The sequence below is a fragment of the Mustela erminea genome, chromosome 5 (genome assembly GCF_009829155.1).
Source record: "Mustela erminea isolate mMusErm1 chromosome 5, mMusErm1.Pri, whole genome shotgun sequence".
Classification (NCBI taxonomy): domain Eukaryota; kingdom Metazoa; phylum Chordata; class Mammalia; order Carnivora; family Mustelidae; genus Mustela; species Mustela erminea.
The window spans coordinates 116637439-116661520 of NC_045618.1; the positions used below are offsets into that span (position 1 = coordinate 116637439).

The following is a 24082-nucleotide window of genomic DNA, read 5'->3' on the forward strand; positions in this document are numbered from 1 at the left end:
TCTATTTGTCTGTCTCAAGTTTTCAGGTGGTGGTTTTGTCCTGTGTCCTCAATTCTCTCATGGATCAAAGAACAGCTGTTGATTTTCAGGTTTTCAACTTTTTCTTTGTGTTAGGATAGGAGGTGTGACTTCCAAGGTTCCTAAATGTTTGACCAGAAACTGAAGTCCCCCATGCTGTTTTTAAAGAAAATGTTAAACAATTTCCTAGATGAGCATTTTACATTTACCAGCAATGTGTGAGGGGTCCAGTTTCTCCACATCCTTACCAGCATTTGGAATTGTCACTTTTTTATTTCAGCTATTTTAATAAGTGTGTAGTGATTTCTCAACGTAGTCCAAATGTGTATTTCCCTGATGGCTAGTGATGTCAACCATTCTCTTCATGTGCTTATTTGCCATATTCATATAGTGAATATATTCATTGAAATGCTGCTTTGTGACTTTTGACCATTTTCTTATTGGACTATTTGCTTTTTTATTACTGAGTTTTCAGAATTCTTCATATATTCTAGATATGAGCCTTTTATCATAAATGTGGTTTGCAAGTATTTTCTCTCAGTCTGGATTGTCTTTTCACTTTCAATGGGGTCTTTGGAAAACAAGTTTTTAATTTTGATGAGATTCAATTTACCAAGTTTTTCTTTTATGAATGTTTTTGTTAAGAACTATTTTTCAAGAATTATACACTAAGTCCTGAAGACTTTCTTCATTCTTTTCCCAAAAGTTTCAAGTTTTACATTTAGATCCATTTTGAGTTACTTTTTGTACATGGAACAATGTTAAGTGGAGGTCTATTATTTTTTTGGCCCATGAAATCCAACTGTTCTCTAATATCTCATGATTTATCATCATTAAATAATCAGTTTGATTTTCTTTTTGCTAAAACTAACCCACTGAAAACAGTGATCTTGACTGGGCAAGAGGCAGGTAGATTTATAATTTTTTGTCAACATAAGGGGGAGTATTTCTTTTTTTTCCTTTTTTTTTTTTTTTTTTTTTTTTAGCTAAAGAACATAGACTGAGTTTATTACTTTGCACCTTGTTCTTTTTTTTTTTAATTTTTTATTTTTTATAAACATATATTTTTATCCCCAGGGGTACAGGTCTGTGAATCGCCAGGTTTACACACTTCACAGCAAGGGGGGAGTATTTCAAATGAGACTTTAGGCACCTGGAACTCAGTATGAAAAAAATCAGAGAGTGGGGTAACAGGCTGGCTAAGACACAGGTAAAAAGGAGAAAATAAACTCAAAAAAACCAACTTCTCTCAATTCTATCTTTTTGCCTAGCATTTAGATCATAGCAAACCCCAAGTTAAAAAAAAGAAAAAGAACAGAACTACAGTCAAGTTGCATGCAAATTATGCTAAGGCATAAAGTATCCCTTTAAATCAGTATTTCCAAATTGTAGTCACATAGATAACAAATTTGGAATACTTGAACAAATTTGCTGTATCTGTATGTAATATGTACTACTACATAATCTTTGCCTTAACCAAGAACAGTATTATTTTCTCAACATGTCTTAATGGTATCAACATAATCATCAGTTATATACTTTGGAGACTGATTAGTATATCATGTGAGGTATTATAAGTAAAACCAAAACTCTCATCACCTGTGATTGATATTATTTTCCTACACAGGATTGACACAAAAAAATCACTGCCTGATGTTACTGTGACTTTTTATCAAGATTATCTGTCATCACATTACTCACATCCAAGCTTCTGCAGGTCTGAAATTTTCTTCCCCCTGAGTATGTAGTGGGAATTCCAGTTGATAACATTTTTGTTTAAAAAAAAAAAAACAAAAGAAAAAGAAAAGAAAAGAATCAACTGAGTCAAGTTGTCTTAGTCTTAAGAATTTCTGGATTTCGTCCTTGGAGGAGGTCAGGATCTTCCCAAGGCCTGGGTCCTCGAATATTCTTCCAGTCGTCAAAAGCGGAGTCCTTTATTTTCTACAGAGCCACAAAAATTAAAGTATATATATTAGGGTAAAAGTCCTGTGGCTTCGATTACGACATTACTAAATGAATGACTAAATGAGTGGAAAAAATCCAATAGGCCCTCAATTATAATTTTAACAAATAAATCAACTGCATGTCACACATACTAACTGAAGTAATAACATATCTTCTAGGATTTGCAATTTTTCTTGCTTGCTGTGGAGGTTAATTAGAATATCTTTCTCCCTCCCCCCATCAGAACAAAATTACTGAATTAGAGAAAGAGTTTGCATACTTTATTTTTGAGAGCATAAAGGAAGGCAAGAAGCTGGAAAAACAAAAGTCCAACTCTGAAGGCTGACTCAGCTAATAATGACTAGCATGGGTCAGCATGGTGACAGTAGTAAAGGAGAGGAAAAGAACAAAGGTGGTGACCCTAAAGTCTGCTAGAAGGAAGCAAAGAGACTAACGATTTGTTCTGCACCAGAGAAATGAGCCTGAGCCTGCAAATGAAGACATTCCCCACAGCTGCCAAGAGCAAATCCCTTTTATTCAATAAAACCTAGTTTGAACTACAGTTTGGATCATCATACCTTCACAATTAGTATGAAATGCCTCCCAGCACAGAAATGAAGGTAGAATAAAGGGAAAAATATAAATGGTTCTTCACCCTTCAACACCACTCTGACAGTAACTTTTCTACATCTACTTTTATTGTTCTGGAAGTACTGAGAAAAAAAAGGCTCAGAGAACACAGAATAGCTTATATCCAGAGATAAGAAAAACAATATGAATTTATATTAACACTTGGATAATAAGCCTTTCTCTTTTACTAACAAGCTGTATAGCCTTGGGCAAGTGATTTAATAAGCCATCTGGGCACTAATTCCCTCGTAAGTAATAATAAAAAGGCTAAACCAAATGGTCTAGATGGTTTCTTCAGCTCTCAAATTCTATGGTTTCCAAAATAACTAAAAGAAGATTTACTCCCAGACACACCCTCCAGAGCATCACTACTGACATAGTGCTTACAGACTGAGAAGTAGCAAGTCACTGGTCTTGACAAAATAATGGGGAAGTAATGAACTGAAACCATGCTCTAAATGTCACTTACAGTTTCGCTAGGAGTCTATATTAAATATACATAAATGAACAAAGTTCTACTTATTTAATGTGCAAGGAAATAAGTTATTTTCAAGTACAGTATTGAAATTACCCAAAGTTACAAAAAGCTTTGAAGAAAAGATGGCCTTTACCCAGGTAACATAAGACAAATATGCTTAAGAGAATTTAAGAATTTTCTTAGATGGGATGCAAGGCTGGCAGAACGACTTCACATAAAACTGTTCCAGTCTTCACAGGTCTACAGTAAATGAAAGTGTCTCTGTGGAATTTAGCAAAACATGGACAGTAACTGAAGACCATGCTGTACATGTGCTGGGCAAGACCACCTAAGGCTTACCACTTAACAACCAACTGTTAACAGAATTGAGTATGAAACAGAATCAAGAAGTGCTAACGAAACGCATTGCCAATCAATACTGGATTTTCAGCCCCGCTACAGTGGAGACCTCTCTTTAACACCTAGCTTCTACCTTGACATACGCCTGAGACACCAAAAAGGCTAATCTTTAGGAATAAGGATTATGCCAAGAGTAAGACCTGCTTTGGACTCCTTGCAAGCCAAGCTCTCACAAGATCCTCTGGAGGGACAATTTGGAGAATGAGTCCCATAGAGTTACAGCAGTATAGGAAACACCAAAGCCTTTCCACACAGCTTCCCTTAAAAAGACAAACCAAGCTCAAAATAGTCAGCCAATAATTGAACTGCCTGCTAAAATGAAAATCAACACTTTTCACAAGTCTCTTCAATGTATTATTCACAATGTTCATCTTTCAAGCAAAATAACTAACCATACAAAGAAACAGGGAAGTATGATCCACAGGCAAAAAATCAACAATATACAAGAAATGGAGAACATCTTCCCTAACCACATGCTATAACACCATTTGCTATTAAACATGAATTTTTGCTAATCAGATGGGTGGACGATGACACACTGTTATAATTTTAAGTAACATTCCTATAAGCTTTGTATCTTGTCCTATGTTTAAGAATGATATTTATTCTCCACATCACATTTGTATCAGGGAGATACAAATCAAAACCACAATGAGATACTACCTTATACCAGTTGGAATGACTAAAATTAACAAGACCAGGAACAACAAATGTTGGCAAGGATGTGGAGAAAGGGGAAACCTCTTGCAATTTTGGTGGGAATGCAAGATGGTACAGCCACTCTGGAAAACAGTATGGAGGTTTCTCGAGAAGCTAAAAATAGAGCTACCCTACAACCCAGCAATTGCAGTACTGGGTATTTACCCCAAAGATACAGATGTAGTGAAAAGAAGGGGCACATGTGCCCCAATGTTCACAGAAGCAATGTCCACAATACCCAAACTGTGGAAGGAGCAGAGATGTCCTTCAACAGATGAATGGATAAAGAAGATGTGGTGTATATATACAATGGAGTATTACTCAGCCATTAGAAAGGATAAATACCAACCGGTAACACTGATATGGAAGGAACTGGAGGGTATTATGCTAAGTGAAATAAGTCAATCAGAGAAAGACAATTATCATATGGTTTCACTCATACGTGGAATATAAGAAATAGCACAGAGGATCATAGGGGAAGGAAGGGAAAAACTGAATGGGGAGAAATCAGAGAGAGAGACAAACCATGAGAGATTCTTGACTCTGGGAAACAAACTGAGGGTTGTGGAAAGGGAGGTGGGTAGGGAGATGGTTAACTGGGTGAGAGCATTAAGGAGGGCATGTGATGTGAGGAGCACTGGGTGTTATAGGCAAGTAATGAATCACTAAACACTTCATCAAAAACTAATGATGTACTACTATGTTAGCTAATTGAATTTAAATTTAAAAATATCATAAAAAAAAGACACACACACACAAAAAAGAATGATATTTATTTCCTTTTTGCTCAAGTCTTTACATTCTTTACCTCATGTTCCCACTGACCAACTAAAATGTTAAACTTTTCCATGTTGATCTGTAAATGCTGTTCATATTTAAATAAACTAATTCATCATAACAGTATTTTTACAATTCCTCATTTAACTAGTGACTTTATATACATTATTTTTTTTAGGCTGAATTTCTGAATTCTTATATATAAACTCATCAATCTTTACTTTTAAAGTTTTTGAATTTTGTATCACATTTAAATCAACTTTTCTAACTCAAGACCACAAAAAAGAATCTCCATTTTTTTCTCCTAGTATTTTAGCACTTTATTTTTAAAATTTTGCTCTACCTAGAATTTATTCATTTTAACACATGAAATATAGATCCATCATATTTCCTTATCAAATGACTACATAGTTGTCCTAATACCATATTGTTTGGGGTCATTTTTTTCTGCACTGGTAATAATTTAAGATAGGCAGAATCAGTCACTGGCTAGGAAAACTGCTACAGAAGAGAGATTATATTAACATTATATATTATATTATATTAACTGCTACAAAAGAGAGATTATATTAACATATAACATATATTAACATATGTACCTCATACTCGGATTCCAATGATATTTTATTCATTTTCAGTTTTTTTTCTAATTCAGGATCAATCTGCAGAAAAGAAAGAGGAGCCATAAGTTATTTAAGTCTGTTAGATTCAATTTTGAATTTAAAAAGTTATATAAGGGGGGAAAAAGTTATATATGGAATGGCTGGGATGGTGAGGCTGGCCTAATAATTAATTGACATAAAACACATGAACAGGAGAAAAACAAATTTAATTATGTATGTACAGGAGGCCCACAAAGACATGAGACTCACAGGTAGCCAGGAAATTGAGTCAGGCAATTAAATATCATTCTGAGCTAAGGAAAATGAGGCAGGAAGCTAGCGTTTAAAGGGGGAGGAAGACAATTCACAGGAAGATAAAAAGCAAATGTTTGGGAAACAAATGTCCACTACGCCATGCAGGTAAGTCTTTCTGATATAAAAAGTTATCCCTGCTAATAGGTCTCTTCTTGGTATAGACCCTCCATCTAAGTTGTTTTAGGCAGCTAAAGGAGAGATAAAAATCCTTTCCACAGTCTGCTAGGTCTTCAGCTCAAAATAATCCCCATGTCAAAATGGTTCATTTTGGGACAGCATATCTTGCTCCCCCTCAACACCAAACAGTAGAAGGAAAAAAACAAAAACTAAAATCTGCAATAATCTCTAGAGTACCCTTCAGTGAAAGAGTAAAAATACAGCTTTCTAACCAAAAGAACAATAACAAATTAATAAAACATTGTTAATCCAAAAGAGGACCACAAAAAAGTCAGAAAGAAATAACTGTAACAAACAGCACATAAGAAGTATGTTTAAACCCAAATATATGAAAATTTATATTAAATACAAATGGCTTTAATGATCCAATTAAAAAATAAGACTATTAAAAACATATATTCTGTTTATAAGAGATATATTTAAAACCAAGTATATAGAAAGATTAAGCTTAAAAAGGAAGCTAAAGAAGTCATATTAACATCCAACAAAACAGCCTTTAAGGAAAGAAGCATTATTAGCAAGCAAAGTATTAAGAAAAAGGCAACAGGTCCAAAATGGAGTCACTTCTGCTAAGCATATCACCAAACTGATACTTAATATCTAACCTAAGTTCCACTCTCTCCCAGGAATGTAATCTTAACCAGTCAGTCTGGAACTTCCTGGTCAGAGGAGTGAGGTAAACTGCCTGACTGTCCCCGTCTGTCCCCCAAAGAAAGATGAAATAACATGCTCTTTCCTTGTCCCTGCTCAGTTGGGTCTTTAAAAGTCTCCTATTTTATACAGATAAAGAGCAATATTTATACAGATAAAGAGCTCTTCAGAGCTCTTTCCTTTTGCCAGATGCAGGAATCAATGAATAAAACCAACCTGATCTTTAAATTTACTGATATTTATTTGAATTTTTAAAAGATTTTATTTATTTATTCATGAGAGAGAGAGAGAGGCAGAGGCATAGGGAGAAGCAGGCGCCCCAAGGAGCAGGAAGCCCCATGCAGGACTTGATCCCAGGACCCCAGGATCATGACCTGAGCCGAAGGCAGACGCCTAACCATCTGAGCTACCCAGGCGCCCTGAATTTTTTTTTTTTTAAGGAAAAGTTCATTACACTATTTCACCCATAAAGATGTACTAATTCTGAAATTATGTGTGCCTAATATCATGGTGAAATGGAGTCATAATAAAGATGTCAGCACAATTTTCTCAGTAGCAGATAGAAAAAACAGATTTAAAAAGTCAACACTAAATAAAATTTGAGAAAACCCTACAAACTTGACCAAATGAATGTATAAATGGATGTGTAAATTTTAATATGTGCCCAACACTGCCAGATGTACATTTTTTCAAGTGCACATTATATATAAACTGATCATATGCTGTGTCATAAAGTAAGTCTCAACAAATATCAAAGAATGAGCTCATTGAAAATATTCTTTGATCACAATGCATCTAAGTTAGAAATCAATAAAAAATAATTAGAAAATCCCCTATACTTATAAATTAAGGAAAAACACTTCTAAGTAGCTTCTGAATAACTGAAAACATTTTTAATTAAACAATTGTGAACATATTACATATTAAACTTGCATGACATGCTAGGCCCATGTTTAAAGGGAAATTCGTCAGCTTATAAGCATATATTACAAAAAAAGAGGATGCCTGAGTGGCTCAGTCAATTAAACAGGTGCCTTTGACTCAGGTCATGATCCCAGGGTCCTGGGACCAAGTCCCACATCAGGCTTTCTATTCAGTGGGGAGCCTGCTTCTCCCTCTCCCTCTGCTTATGCTCTCTGACAAATAAATAAATAAAATTCTTTAAAAAATTACAAAAAAAACCAAAAAAAGATGAACAGGCAAAGAGCTAAGAATCTACCTCATAAAGTTAGAAAAAAGAAACTTAAAGGAAAAAGTAAATAGAGAATAGAACTAATTAAAGATCAAACAAATGCATGACAAGAGAATAAACTTAACCAAAAGTTACCAATAAATCTCAAGTAAAATTGACTTAGAAGAAAGAGAAGTCACAAATATGAGTATTCAGAATGAAAAGGATGTCAACAATATAAATTTTATGGGCAACAGATACTCGATAATATGAATACGTTTAGGCCCACAAACTTGAAAAATTAGAAAAAATGGACGAATTCATAGAAAACTACAACTTTCTAACATGTAATAGAAAAAACAAACTATTTGAACAGTGTTATAATGTATAAAGAGATGAATCTGAACTTTAAAATCTTACGTAAAGAAAATCCTAGGTTCAGATGGCTTTACCAGTGGATTCTACTAAAGAAGAAATAATGCCAGTGTAACAAAAAACCTTCTAGTTATGTGGTGAGCACAAGTTTGATGTCAAAATTTGAAAAAGATAGTAAGAAAACAGGCCAACTTCACTAATGCAGAATTCCTGAAGAACATACTACAAAAGACAGCAACATACCAAAAAGACAGTATACCAAGATCAAGGTGAGTTCATTTCTCAGGAATGCACAATTAATTTGAAAACCACAATGTAATTTGTAAATAAATTAATGCAACAGAACAGACAACAAAACAGACGCAGAAGAGCAGGAAGGAAAAATGTTCTGTCAGTAAATGGTGCTTGGACAACTATTATCTATATTAGGGGAAACATTCTATAAGCAGAGTTAGGGATCCCCAGAAAAAGAAAGACCCAGACATTTCAGGCCCCCTGCTATCCCCTGCCACTATTCCCCGACCCCCTGGATGTGTGCCTTACCAACTCTACTTGCCCAAGCACACTTCTTTGCAGAACTGCCTTGGGGGGGTGTTAGAATTACAAAGAAATGAAAAAGAAAAAGAAAAAACAAAAAAACAAAACAGCAGTTAAGAATTTTAAGGGAACAATGGGAATGTAGAAACTAAGTCTCTAATAGGCCAGTAGATAGCCTAACCACATCAGAAACAAACAAAAAATCAATGGTAAAACTCCCAGTGCTATTTCAAAAGTAAAGATTGACCTAGCACATTCTTGAGTTGTCCTTGCAGGATTGAAACTAGCGGAAAATTTAAAGCTTGTTTTTCAGAACTGTTTCTCTGTATCAGCTACTGTTTCTTTTCAGACCCCACTAAGAAATACACTGGCTATGGGTCAACTGATAAGGTTCCAGTCTATGAACAAGCAGGCCCTGTCAGACCTTACCTGAGAAAACCAGCCCAAGATCCCATCCAGCTCAGCACCTGGGTGGCTCAGTCATTTAAGAGTCTGCCTTCCGCTCAGGTCATGATCCCAGCGTCTTGGGATGGAGCCCCATATCCGGCTCCCTGCTCAGGGGAAACCTGTTTCTCCCTGTCTCGCTATCTCTCTGTCATGAATAAATAAAATCCTAAAAAGAAAGAAAGATCCCATCCAGTTTATACTGGCTCGTGGATCATGTCCATAGTCCCTTCCCTTTGTCCAACAATTACTATGCTCCAGTACAGTATTAAAGTCTTTGCCCTGTGAGGAGCACAGGTTTCATAAGACACTATGTCTGCACAACCTTATTCCTGCCTTTACGTGTGATGACCAAGCTCCCCTTTCTGAATATCCATCCTAATCTTAAATAAAAAGAACTCTCTCACCCCTGTTTGGGTAGTCATGGATTTGGAAGTTATTTCCAGGATCTTCTTCTTGTTTTCTGCAAATCAAGTTTCCTTTGTGTAACAACTACGCCTTTGTAATTCCTATAGATTAGCTGTTGTAATCTCTATCTACAACTCACCAAGGAGCAAACAAACTCAGATTAGTTGAGTGACAGCTAGTTCCGTTATAGTTCCTCCAACGTGTGTGGGGTTTTTTCCCAAACCACCAAGCAATTAACTCAATTCTGACACTACCTACCTGGAGATAAGAGTCAGGTCTCACAGGTTAGGGGCTCAGTCATCTAAGATAACCCCCTTCCCCACTTCACACACCAACTGCATATCCAGGATGTCACCTGTACTTGACTGTCTATAGACTGGAGGCTCCAACAACCCCTCCCTGAGCAACTCACAGAACTGAAACATTTTATTTATAAAAGACCAGATGGAAAAGACACACAGGCAAAGTACAAGGGAAAGGTGTGGAGATCGCATGTCTTTTCTTTCTTTCTTTCTTTCTTTCTTTTTTTTTTTTAAGATTTTATTTATTCATTTGACAGAGAGAGATCTCAAGTAGGCAGAGAGGCAGGCAGAGAGAGGAGGAAGCAGGCTCCCCGCTGAGCAGAGAGCCCAATGCGGGACTCATCCCAGGACCTTGAGATCATGACCTGAGCCGAAAGCAGAGGCTTAACCCACTGAGCCACCCCGGGCACCCCTGCACGTCCTTTCTAAGAGGGCTACTCTCCCAGCACTTTTACAAGTTCCCCAGCCAGGAATTTGTCTGAATCTTATCTTTTTTGTTTTATTCGTGCTTCATTACATGGGGATGACTGATTAAGCCCTTGCCATTGGCAACTGATTCAACCTCTAGCCCTACTCCCCTCCCTGGAAGTCAAGAGGTGGGACTGAAAGTTCCAACCCTGTCTCACAAGGCTGGCTCTCCTAGCAACCAGCCCCCATCTTTAGGTTACCCAGGGGCATTCCATAAATCATTCACACAACAAAAGACACCTTGCTTGTTCTCAACACTTAGGAAATTCCAGGGATTTTAGTTCAATGCCAGAAAATAGGGCAAAGACCAAATACCTATCTCTTATAAATCAGAATATCACAATTCCTCACACTGTGTACAAAAAATCAATTCCATTTGGGTTTTATAGTTGCAGATCTGAGTATAAAAGGCCAAACAAAAATTTTAACAATCATATTGAAAAATATTTTTATTTTGGCATTAGAAAAAATTCTTAAAAGGACAAAAAGAAAAAGTAACTCTGAGTAAAAAAGGAATAACAGACAACACTAAACTTGTTCATCAAAAGACACCATTAAGATGACAAAAAGGTTTATAATCTGCCATGTATAAAGAAATCTTACAGAACAATAAGAAGAAGACCAAATATCCACAGAAAAAATGGGCAACCGAGACCTAAAACATCACAATAGAGGACACATGAAAAAGGAAATATAAGTGGCCAACGACATTGGAGCAGTGATCAACTTCAACACTCACTCCTCCAGTGCAGGAAGGGGATTGGCCCCCAGGCTACCCAAGATCCAGTATTCAGTTAAAAAATTACAAGGTCGGGGTGCCTGGGTGGCTCAGTCAGTTAAGCTTCTGCCTTCGGCTCAGGTCATGATCCCGGGGTCCTGGGATCGAGTGCCGCATGGGGCTCCTTGCTCAGCACGGAGTCTGCTTCTGTACTCTCCCTCTGCCCCTCCCACTCATGCTCTCTCTCTCACTTTCTGTCTTTCTCTCTCACTCTCTCTATCAAATAAAGAAATAAAATCTTAAAATAAAAATAACAAAATTAAAATTACAAGGTGTGTTCAAAGACAGAACATTTACCCACAAAACTGACAAGAGAAAAAAACTAGACACCAAAGCAGATCTATAGTTGATGTACATTGGAGATAGGACTTTAAAGTAACATATATATTCAAGATACTAAAGGAGAAAGTAAATAAAAACATGATTTCATGGAACATTATATATATTATACATTCTTTTTAGATTTAATATTTACCCTAATACTTACTGCCTTTAAGACTAGTTGAAGTTGGTGTTTCTCTTAAACTATAAAATTAACTGAGAAAATTGAATGGGTCTTTAATACACTTTACTTTCCTACTAATAATTATTAATTAATATAATTAATATACATTATATAATATATATTTCACTAGCAGATCCCAATAATATTGGTAGAAAATTTGTATATATAAATATTATATATATGTACATAGGAAATTATACATATATATATATGCTTTACATATACAAAACTTGGGAAAAAACTCAAATGTCATATGTGGCCACAAACAAAAACTACATACTTCTTTTTTTTTTTTTTTAAGATTTTATTTATTTATTTGAGAGAGAGAGAACATGAGAGGAGAGAGGTCAGCAGGAGAAGCAGATTCCCTAGTGAGCAGAGAGCCCAATGTGGGATTTGATCCCAGGACTCCAGGATCATGACCTGAGCCAAGGCAGTCGCCCAACGAACTGAGCCACCCAGGTGCCCCCAAAAACTACATACTTCTGAATGAATTAATCAGAGTTACTTAACTAGAGTTCTTATGTAACACCTGGCCTAAATTTGTTCGTGATTGTAAATCAAAGAGGGTGAAAATCCTAGCACTACCTCTGAATAGCCATGTATGTATCCATAGGTAAGTTACTGAAGCTCTCTGAGCCTCAGTTTCCTCACCTGTGAAATAAACTTCACAGATATTTATATGTATAGTTTCATATATAACATATAAATATATACCTAAAGAAGATAAGTATCATTATTTGTAATGAAAAATAATTTTCCTTTCCTTCAGTTTATCAGTATACTTTATATATCAATATAATTTATAAAATTACTGGTATTAATATAAAACAGCTAATTTGTAATTAGAGTAATATAACGGGAGAGAAATTGTCCAACATTCTCCAGCCCCTTTTAAAACCTAAAAATAACCCTACTGAATATATATCATTGGAGAATGCAGTATTGCAAATTTTCTATGAATAAGATAACTAAATTATTTATTTATGATTCATTTCCATATGATCACTCATGTTGTCTCAAAGAGTAAGACAGAGCCCAAAGATCATACGACCCCTTGGAAAATTAGACAAAACTCACACTGCTTAGTACACTAAGTAAACACATCTAAACCTGAACAATCATATACATAGACACATGTTAAACTCCAATTACAGTCCTTACTTTAATTTTCACAGCATCATAGCGGATTTGTGAAAACTCACGAAGACCAAAAGAACCTCCAACAATCAGCAACTGAAACAAAGAAAGGAAACAGTTAAACAAAATAGAAGGGCAGAATTCAGTCTATCTAGAGATTAATGTCAACAGTGGCAGTTTATATGAAACCCAATACATTATTTTCTTGGTGAGCGACCACTCATCCGTTCAGATGCAGTAGGTACTGTCACTAGGAAACATTTTACCCTATCACCAAATACCAAACTCAGTACCCCATTACTCGTTTTTTTTGTTCACTTTTATATATTTTATTTGTTTATTTGAGGTGAGGGAGAGAGACAAACAGACTGTGCTGAGCGCTGAGTGTAGAGCCCAATGTGGGGCTTGATCACATGACCCTGAGATCATGACCCGAGCAGAAGCCAAGAGCTGGACACTTAACCAACTGACCCACCCAGCTGCCCTCTCATACTTGTATTACACCTTATGGTTTAAATAACATCATCACAAGCATTGTATTAGTTGATCTTATAAAAGAACTAAAGCTAAGAAAAAATCCATTTAAAAGATGGGGAAATAAAAAGACAGGCAACTAAATGACTTGCCTATGATCATACTGAGTAGAGCTAGGAATTAAATTCTGGCCTCATTTCTTCAAGACCAGAATTCTTTCAATTTTCTGTGTTTGCAAAATAAGCTAACTAGACAGCATTTTTCTCCATTTTCTTACCAACTAATAAAAGAATCTCATAAAATATACCACACTTCTCAATATAGGGCAAAACTTAAAAGATCCCTCCAACTGTCACTGCTGTTTTATCACCTCTTCCAATAATATAATGGGTTTCACCCCTAATCCTAAAGCTGTAATAGTCTAGCAATTTGGATAAAAATAAAGTTTGATCACTACCTTCGTTTTTATGTCAATAAACTAATATCACCAAATAAGGAAATATAAAGATATAAAACAGTGTAAAATACAATACTTTACAATTTTAAAGTTGAAATACTAACAAAACCTTTAGGTTATAAATTTTAAAACCCAGTAAGTCTGACCGCATAAAAATTTTAAACATCTATCCTGACAAATAAATGAAATAATAACAACACAAAATCTAGAGACAACAAAGCAGGAAAAGTATCTGGCAATGTCAATACGTAAGAATTACCTGTATAAGTAAAATAACACTTGTCTTTGTGTCTCAATGAAGAGACACATCCCTGGCTTTCATAACTCTGTCTCAGTCTCCTTTTTTCCATTCTTCCTCATCTTCCCAACCTCAAAATGTTGGAAGTATTCCCAAAGGCTCCAATTTTCACATTTCTTCCAACTATTCACAATCAAAACTGAGTCCATAGCTGATGTCATCCAATTTCATGGCTTTAAATGGGCTCTATAACCTAACCACCTCCAAATGCACGCTTTCAATGGCAAACATCCCATTGCCTTCCTATTTGACATTTCCACTTCAAAGTCTAACAGACACATGGGGCACCTGGGTGGCCCAGTTGGTTACGCATCTGACTTCAGCTCAGGTTATGAACTCCAAGCCCTGGAATCTGCCCACATTGGGCCGCCATGGGGGGAGGTCTGCTTCACCCTCTCTCCTCTCTGCCCCTTCCCCACATGCTCTCAGAGAAATAAAATCTTTTAAAAAAACAAACAAACAAAAAAAATCTAGCAGATATAATAAATTAACATTTTAAAAAACTGTCTTGACTCTTACTCCAACACTCTTTCCAGTAAATGTCAACAGCTTTCATCCAACAGCTCAAGCAAACTTCTTTGTAATCATCATAAGCTCCTTTCATTTGTATCTCACATCTAATCCATCCCTGAGTTCTGTCACCTGTACTTTTTTTTTTTAAGATTTTATTTATTCATTTGACAGAGAGAGTGAGAGAGCAAAAACAGGGGGTACAGGGGGAGAGAGGGGAAGAAGCAGACTCCCTGCCAAGCAGGGAGCCCAATGTGGGGCTCAATCCCAGGACCCTGGGATCATGATCCGAGCCGAAGGCAGATGCCTAACCATCTGAGCCACCCAGGCGCCCCATCACCTCTACTTTTAAAATATTTCCTGCAACTGACAATTTCTGACTATACCTTCTTCTAACATTCTAGTCCAGGCATCCATTACATCTTTCTGGAACTTCTACAATCATAGTACCCACATGGTACATAATGAAGAATTTGTCTGATCTTTGTCTTGGGTTCCTGCGCAGAAAGTACTACCTGGAACTTTCCTGAGTGACAGGAGTATCTTTGTTATTGGTGGGGGGCCCTTAGGACCACACCTGAGTTTATGCTAATGAGGTGACTCAGGGCAGGCCCCTAAATAGTTATAGTATACAGTCAGGCCATGCTGGAATGACCAACCGTGTGACTAGAGGGATGCGGCTTTAAGCCCTATGATATCAACCTGATCCCCAAGGAGATGGGGCTGGACACCGAGTTCCCTCACATTGTTAATGATTCAATTAACCATACCTAGATAATAAAACCCCAATTAAAAAAACTCTGGACACTGAAGCTTGGTTGAGCTTCCTGGCTGGTGAACACCTCAATGTGCTAGGAGGGTGACATGCCCTGATTTCACAGGAGGAAAAATGGAAACTCTGCTTTTGGGACCTTCCAGACCTTACCCCTCTTCTTTTGGTCTCTTTGGTTTCTTCTGGTCTCTTCTTTTGGCTAGTCCTAATTTATACCCCTTAAAATAAAACTATAATTTTAAGTATAGTGCTTTCCTGAGCTCTGTGAGTCATTCTAGTGAATTACTGAACTTGAGGGGGTTAACAGGAACCCATGAATTTATAATCAGTTGTATCAGAAGCACAGGTAGTCTAGAAATCCCAGAGCTTTCAGCTGGTGTCTAAAATAAGGGGAGTTTCATGAAGGACTATCCCCCTACTCTGTGAAATCTGTGCTAATTCTGACTAGGGCCAGAACTGTAGCACCTACCACTCCTTACCACAGTATCTACACTCCTAACTAAATACCTTCATTTGTGCAATAGATCCCGTATTATCTGATCTATTGAAGGAACCAGATTCATCGATTCTCTCATTTCCTAGATTATGAAAATCTTGCTCACTACCATAGGAGTCATCATAAAAAAACGCTATTATTTCTCCCACTTATTAATAAACCTCTCTAGACCTCACTTCCTAACATTACTGTCCTCTCTCCTTGTTCCTATATGCAGTAAAATTTCTCGAAGGAGTTGTTGATGCTCACTGTCCCTCCCACTCTCTCTTAGACCCATTCCAACCACAAAAGACATCCACATTTCCAAATCCAGTGGTTAACTCTCTGTTCTCATCTTATTCCTGAGCAACATCTGACACAGTTGATCACTTTCCTCCTTTCCCCCTTACACCTGGTTTTTCTTTTACCTGAGAACACTTCTTAGTGTCTTTATTGGTTCTTCCTGTACACTCAACCCCCTAATGTTGGGAGTACCCCAGGGCACAATGACTGGTCTTCTCTATCTACATTAATTTCTTTTGTGATCTCAATCAATCCTGTAATTTTAAAAATATTCACATGTTGATTACTAACACTCCACCTTTAGAAGGGATCAAGCAGGCACCAGGGGAATAAAGCAGCACCAAGTAAACAAACAAAGCATACCAGAATAGCACTGCAAGGGTTCTGGAACCTAAATTATTATTGGAAAGAAAGCCCGAAATAGTATGCTATTACCTACAAGCTAAGTCTAAGCATGGCAACTACTTGCTAAAGTAGAAGACTTAAATAGGATACAGAGTTTCCTAACGTAATATTCAGAATGTCCACGATACAATAAAAACGCATTTGTCATAGCAAGAATCAGAAAAACAGCAAGTTGAATTAGAAAAGACTATCAAGAGATAGTATCAAGAGATAAACCAGATGTTGGAATGATCTGACAAAGATTTTATTTATCTTTTTTTTTTAAGATTTATTTATTATTTGAGAGAGAGACAGAGACAGAGAGCGCCCACTGCACCTGCACCTGCACCTGTGGGGAAGGGGCAGAGGGAGAGGGAGAAGCAGACTCCCCGCTGAGCAGGGAGCCCCATGCCCATGCCGGCTGGATCTCAGGACCCTGAGATCATGACTTGGGCCCAAACGAAGAGTTGGGACACTTAACTGACTAAGCCACCCAGACACCCCATGACCTAACAAAAATGTTAAAGGAATCATTATAAAAATGCTTCAGAGAGCAGTAACAGATGTTCTTAAAACAAATGAAAAATTAGAAAATCTCACCAAAGACATAGAAAAAAAAAAAAAAAGAACCAAAAGATAACATCAAGTGAAATGGCAGACTAAGAACCTCCAAAAATCTTCTCCATCAAAGCAATGAGAAAACTGGCAAAAGTTGTCAAAGCAACTTTTTCAGAAATTTGAAAATTAAGCAAAGACTTGCAGTAATGTTGGGAACATCTTCTAAAGAAGGAGACTACCTTTCAGCAAGAACAGAAAGCTTGGTGGCATTTTTATTCCCACCTCTCTGCCCCAGCTCCATGGTAGCCATGAGAACAAATAGAACGCATCATGGTACAAAGCAGTAACCTCTAAATGGGCAGCATGGGGTTGGGGCTCCTTAAAATCTTATTCTCTGAGAACTGTCACTGCTTGACCAAATCTGGTGGTTCAGTGGAAATCACAGTCACAAGGCTTACTTCAGTTTTCCTGACATGGAGCTCAACTAGTACTAATAGACTTCTCCCAAGAACTGTTTGTTGAAAAAATTCAGAGGCAATTGTTTAACATCGTGACTGCCTGGGATGGTAGGCAACAGGGCAAATAACAGTCTAAACAAAAAGCTTAAAAGAAAATATGAGAAATAAGGTGTCCACAGAGGACTCTGAAAAGTTCTAATATATTCCTGAGAATCTAGAAGGAAATGCTCATGAACAGAATTGTCCCAAGCCCAGAGTTGTGTAAGCTCAGGAAAGATCTGCGAAGGCCTTAAACACTTGCCTGTGGCTAACCTTGAGTCTCTGAGCAAATGGGAAGTAAAATCTCAAGGCAGAGTTGTAACCTGCCTGGCTGAGTGTTGAAGACACACCAAAACAAGCACACAGAGGCTCTCAAAAAAGACTTACTGGTTCCAGGTGTTTAAGGAAACCTCTACCCAATAAAAAGAAAAATAACCCGATTTAGAGTGGGCAAATGATCTGAATAAACATTTCTTCAAAGAGATACAGATGACCAATAGGCATATGAAAGGATGTTCCATATTCATTAGTCTTGAGGGAAATGCAAACGAATACCACAATAAGATACCTTCCCATACACTGAGAAGAGTGTAACAGAAAAGATGGACATTAGCAAGTGCTGGCAAGGACACGGAGGATTCATTGCTGGTGGGAATGTTACATGATGTAGCCACTCTGGGCAATAGCTTGACAGTTCCTCAAAATGGAGTACCATATAACCCAGCCGTTCTATCACTGGGGAGATACCTAAGAGAAAAGAAAACATACATCCATACAGAAACTTGTACATGAATGTTCGTAGCAGCATGATTCACAATGGCCAAAAACTGGAAACAATCTAAATGTTCACCAATGAATAAATAAAATGATAAATAAATAGGACAGGATTAGGATTAAAAAATTTTCTAGCCAAATGTTAGGACGTTATTTAGCCATAAAAAGGAATGAAGTTTTGATACATGTTATAACGTGAATGAATCTTGAAAACACTATGCTAATTGAAAGAAATCAGTCACAAAAGACCACATGTCATATTACACTATTAAATGTATAAACAGGGGCGCCTGGGTGGCTCAGTGGGTTAAAGCCTCTGCCTTTGGCTCAGGTCATGATCCCAGGGTCCTGAGATCAAGCCCCGAATCAGGCTCTCTGCTCAGCGGGGAGCCTGCTTCCCTTCCTCTCTCTCCGCCTGCCTCTCTGCCTACTTGTGATCTCTCTCTGTCAAATAAATAAATAAAATCTTTAAAAAAAAAAAATCTATAGACAGAAGTAGATTAGTGGTTGCCTATGTTGGGGGGAGAGAGGAGAAAACAGGAAGTGACTACTTATGAGCATGGTGTCCCTGATAAAATTATTCTTAAGTTAGACAGTGGTGGTAGTTGCATAACTCTGTGAATATAGCAGAAACGCTGAACCTGACTGGGCTAATTTTTTGGTGTGTAGGAACCAGTAGGTCACTGGTCAAATTAGAAAGGTAAATCCTGACTAAATGGATAGTGTGGAAGCTGAAACAAGTATATTCTCTTTCTTCAAGTAGTTTGGACACGGAGGGAAGGAGAGTTGTATTTGCATATATACCTGGTGTTCAAAGTCCTCTTCTGTATGTCCTATGAAGCATTAATATTTATCCAAGAGAGGAAATAATTTCAGCTTGAAGATAAATGTAGTATAGTAATTATGGCATATGCAACTGTTACATGATGAAGAGGATGTATCTTTTGAGTTCTTTCCAGTACTGTTTGGTTTCAGAGTACTGAATTCAACAATTTCCTCTTCAATTTATTAATATGTTTAGGACTCATATTTTGAAACATGGTTCTCTAGGTCTGGTATAGATGTAGAGACCAGTAAAGGGTAACACATTTGGGGAAAAGGCTACTGTGGTACTTTCCATTCCCTGAAATAAAATACAAAAGGAAACTCTTAAACTCCTAGAAGGTACTTCAACACTAGTGGTTTTAATATCTTGGCTTGTGATTTTGAAAAATAAGAAACAAAATCAAGTTGGCTCTCCCTGGGACATGCAGGTGACATCAAGTTAGTGACCATGACCACAATGCTTCTGAATGGATCTCCATTTGGGGGCAGAGGAACCTAGAGGGAGGATAGTTTTTACACACGCCCTGTCATTTACACAAATATAATCACTGCATTATCTTTTAAGACTGTTTTCTTTAAAATTTTTAAGGTCACTTCTCTCCTTTAGTTCTGCTTAAATGTGAAAGTTGGTAACCTCATCTTACCAAGATCCATACAAAGGATTCAACTGTTAAGGATTTAAAGGAAAGTGGCTTTTGTCCACACGTTTTATTGAAATTGTCTCATTTACTATCACATCAAGGCTTGCTGAAACAAAATAACTTGCTAAGGTGAAGCAACAACAAAAAAGGGGAGACAGAAAGTTATCTGGCTGGATTCCAGCTCTGGCTGGTGTTAGGTCAACCTCAACCTGTACCTTCGAGACGAATGAGATCCTCGGGGAACTCAGTGTAGGACAGGACGCAAACACATAAACACCAAAAGTACACTCAACGTGCTTCAAAATGATCAAATGCAAGTCAGCGACCTTTTGAAAGGTGCTACAATGTGGCAGGCACCGTGCTATTCACTCAGTTTTCACAAGGTTTTATTGAACTCCTACCAGCAACCCGGGAAGAATTAAACCAGTTCACAAACCAGGAAGCTGAAACGTGGAGATGCCCGAAACTGTACAAGTAAATACACCTGGTTCCAACGAGCCACACCGCCGTCCAGGTGTAGCAGGGGTTAACAATGTCAGTTTAGTAATTACCCAGACCTGGGGCAAAATCCGGTTCTGGCCTCGCTCCCTGAAGCACACCCTGGTGACTACTAGGGAGGGTAAAGGGGCGACTCCAGATGCTGGTACGAGCGAAGGGAGAGGACTAGGACAGCCACCTGCCGCCAGCCCCTTCCCTGTCCCTTCCCCGCCCCTTCCCCGCCCCCTCCCCGCCCCTCCACGCCCCTTCCCCGCCCCTTCCCCGCCCACGCTGCGGCTCCCCGCCCCCTGCCTCCCGGATCAGGACCGCCGGGACCCGCCGAGCGGACGCCCCGCCCCTTCCGGAATCCCGCCCCACGCGTTCTCCCCGCCTGCGCTCACCAGCATGGGGACTCCATAGCGAAGCGTCTTGTTCTTGCGCAGGGTGCGCATCACCGAATGTACAGACATGACTGAACTTTCCCACGCGTGCGGACGCCTAGTCCGACAGCCCTAACGCGGCCTCCCGAATCCAAGCTCCCGCCCCAGGAGGAAGTCCTTGACTCGCCTCCTTTCCTTGGCCTCTCGGTGCTGGTCCTCTCCCGATCGGCGTCCGCCAGGCAAAAGCAATAGATGCGCGTAACACACTCGCGCGTCCGGGGGGAAATTCGTGTGTCGGCCATTTGGTTCCGGGACATTGGTTTGTAGTCGGGACTTCGGGATTGAAGCCGTATTTGTAGTCCTCATCAAATGATGTGGAAACAGATACCTCCCACGTTCTGGGTCTTGGCCACCGTCTTCTGACGTTCCCTAGTACATAGCCGCTCTATAAAATCAGCTAAGAAAAAAAAAAGTTACTTTGGAGCTAGTATTGCAGCTTCTGGTACTCTTGGCTATTTGTGGGATGGGGAGTTCTCCAGCTTAATAATTAAGATTTAGAAATAAGTCACCACGAAAGGGTAGGTCGAATGGCAATCGGTGCAGTCCCTGGATATCACTGAACCTTTAATGCTAGTGCTTTAACTACTAGATAGCCTGTAATGTTCAGCCATTTATGAATGTCTGTTTTCCACTCATTTTGCAACCCTCCAGCACACATTTTTGCAGGTCATTAGAAGGTGTGAGGAAAACAGAGACGAAAAGATATAATCCCTGCCTTAAAGAAGCTGGTAGTTTAGTGGGCAAACAAATGAGCCTGTGCCTTAAGTGCAACAGTTGCTCAGGAACCAGCCCCCACGTGCCATTTGCCAGGGTGAGTGAGAAAGCCTCACCTACCACGTGCTATTTGAGCTGACATAATAGTATAAAATACAGGTGACATGGAGTAACATTTCCCATGTTATCCTTGAGATCTTCTCATCTGTCCCTGCCTCTAGTGCCATGGAAATACTCTGGTTTAATCCCTTGTCATCCTTCCACATATTGAAGTCATTCCACAATAGGAAGTCTCACATTGAGAAACTCCCCCGCTGCCTCTCACCTGACCTTATAACACCCGTATCTATAGGCCCACAGGGTCAGGTATGAAAAAACCCAAAAAACAAACATAACCTTAGTTGTGATTCTCAAGTCTATCTTCCACACTGCTGAAAAGTCATCTAAAAAGCATCTAAATGAGATTCTCCTGGTTGGATTTGTTTGTTTGTTTACCTATACTAATCATTCCAATTTTCTTAGCAAGGAATTTAAGGTCCTTTATAATGGCCTGCCTTTTCTGCTACTCTTCTCCATTCACTCCACACTCAATTTTGGAGGAGACATTATTCCCTGAGGATTGCATGAACTTCCACATATCCAAAATGCAGCTTCAAGGACCCCACGTTCTTGAAGCCTCCCTTATTCCACGGGCAATATAAATTACTCCCTTCTCAGAGCTCCAATAGCCTTTGACTAATATATATCGCAGAACACTATCACACTGTATTTTGTTTTAGTATATAAAGTCACTGTTCCTCCAAATAGCATCTAAGCAAGATGAAAAACAGGAAAGAGGGAAGGATACTTCAGAGTTTGAATTTAAACCTTGGGGTTTAATTTTTGGTTCTGAGACTGAGGAAATGAGTCAAACCTCCCAACTACTCCTTCCCCAAAGAAGCATCACCTGAGCTAAGCCAAGGGTGGTTTTGGACTGATCAGGACAGGCTTTATTAAAGTGAGATTGAAAATTTCTTACCCCTATTTCTCAAATCTTCTGTCGCCCCAATCTCTCCAAGGAAGAGACACCGTGCAAACCTGGGGACTGCAGCAATAAGGTGGGAGCACTTAGCCTGAGAAGTTAAGTCAAGCTGCACAGTGCAAAGTGCTGGGAAAAAATTATGTCGATTATGGGAAAGAGTCTGGAGCAGTTATAGAACTCAAGAGAATTTAGGATTGGAGGGATGGGCATATAAAGTGTTGCTATGGGTCTCCTTTAATGTGATTTTTTGTACTTTATTTTGAATTATTTGACTTTTGCTTTTTGTTGTACGTTTGTTTGTTTAAACAAGCTCTGTGTTAACCTACTTAAAAAGAAGGGGAGAAAGGCACTTGTTACCTGTAACCCCCCTTCCCCGTGCAAAATTTTATTCCTCCTCTATTAAGTTCTTCTTGGGGACTAGAATTAAAGGAATTTGCCATTTCATGAATCCAAGAGCCTCTTCCTTCTGACTGTATGACCACAGGGCTTATATACCAACTTCCTTTGCAAGTTGTTTGAAAGTTTCTGGACGCATTAGAGTTCTTAAAGCCTGCCCTTTATGAGGACAGGGTGCAAAGCTTTTACTCTTTGCATATATTGGTGTCCGTCAAAAGATTATTCATTTTCTGTGTAACCCCAGAATGGGTACCCAGGGAAAAACAGAAGGCCAAGAACGTCTGGAGACTAGAGTACTGATGAGAAAAAGAAGAAAATTTGAAAACAACATGTAAATGCATAAGAAGTTGGTATTAGGATGGTCTGAGGGATGGAGAAGCTGGTTGGGCATCTATTTCATCTGAGAAACTGACTGCTATTTAGATCTAGGTGTGCAATGTGAGTTAGGATCAATGTAGAAAGCAAAATAAGGTCCATAAGGAAAATAATCGTGTAAGAAGTAACATGGCCTGGGGGGTAAAAATGCACATATATCCAGGAATAAGAAACTCCTATTCAAATCAGCGTTGCAGATGCAGAATTCAATTGAGATTCCATTCAGAAATCTGTAAACTAGGAAGAGGGATCATCCTGTTTTCCTGTGACTGGTTAATAAATTTCAGTGAAGTTCTTTTGTCAATGACTCTGTTAATGATTGACTTGTATTTGAAAACATAATTCAGCCCTCTCCCCTACTCTCTTCTCCTTGCAAGAAGAAAAAGAAAATGAAGAGTATGGAAAATGTTTGGAAATGGAACCTAGTATCTGGAGAACTATTTTAGACACAGCGATACTTTCTCATGATATAGGTGGTTACAGTACGAAAGGCATCAGGTAAGCACATCAAGTGCTTTATAGTATGTGCGTGTATAAATATCATCAGGCACAAGAGTCTATGGCAGTCAAGAACCTGATTCCAATCAGAACAGAATTCCTTAAAATACTGTTTTCTTTGTGATCACAACTGCCCTTTTGGATGTGAGTGCTGGTCTCAAAAAGATTGCTTATAGATCAAAGACAAACAGCAAAAGGGACCTATTCTGGGATAGTAACCAACTCTAAACCTATTATAGGTAAGATATTGACAGCTTCATAATTTAATCTTTTACTTCTAGAGGATATTAGCAAACTACTATAAGATCAACAAGACTCCCCCATGTTCAGATAATGCACTGTTTCAGCTTAGAGTGACTAGATCTTTGCATCTCT

General features: G+C 38.3%; 1 protein-coding gene across 1 annotated transcript; it reads right to left on the reverse strand.

Annotated features, from left to right (window-relative positions):
* Positions 1 to 1799: 1799 nt before the first annotated feature.
* On the reverse strand, positions 1800 to 23216 carry LOC116591601 (cytochrome c oxidase assembly protein COX16 homolog, mitochondrial). Its single transcript, XM_032344621.1, has 4 exons — positions 20665 to 23216; positions 12843 to 12914; positions 5545 to 5607; positions 1800 to 1959 (listed from the first exon to the last, which is right to left on the reverse strand). Exons 1-4 carry the CDS (start codon positions 20731 to 20733, stop codon positions 1843 to 1845), a joined length of 321 nt encoding a protein of 106 aa, XP_032200512.1. The 5' UTR covers positions 20734 to 23216; the 3' UTR covers positions 1800 to 1842.
* Between the last annotated feature and the right edge of the window lie 866 nt (positions 23217 to 24082).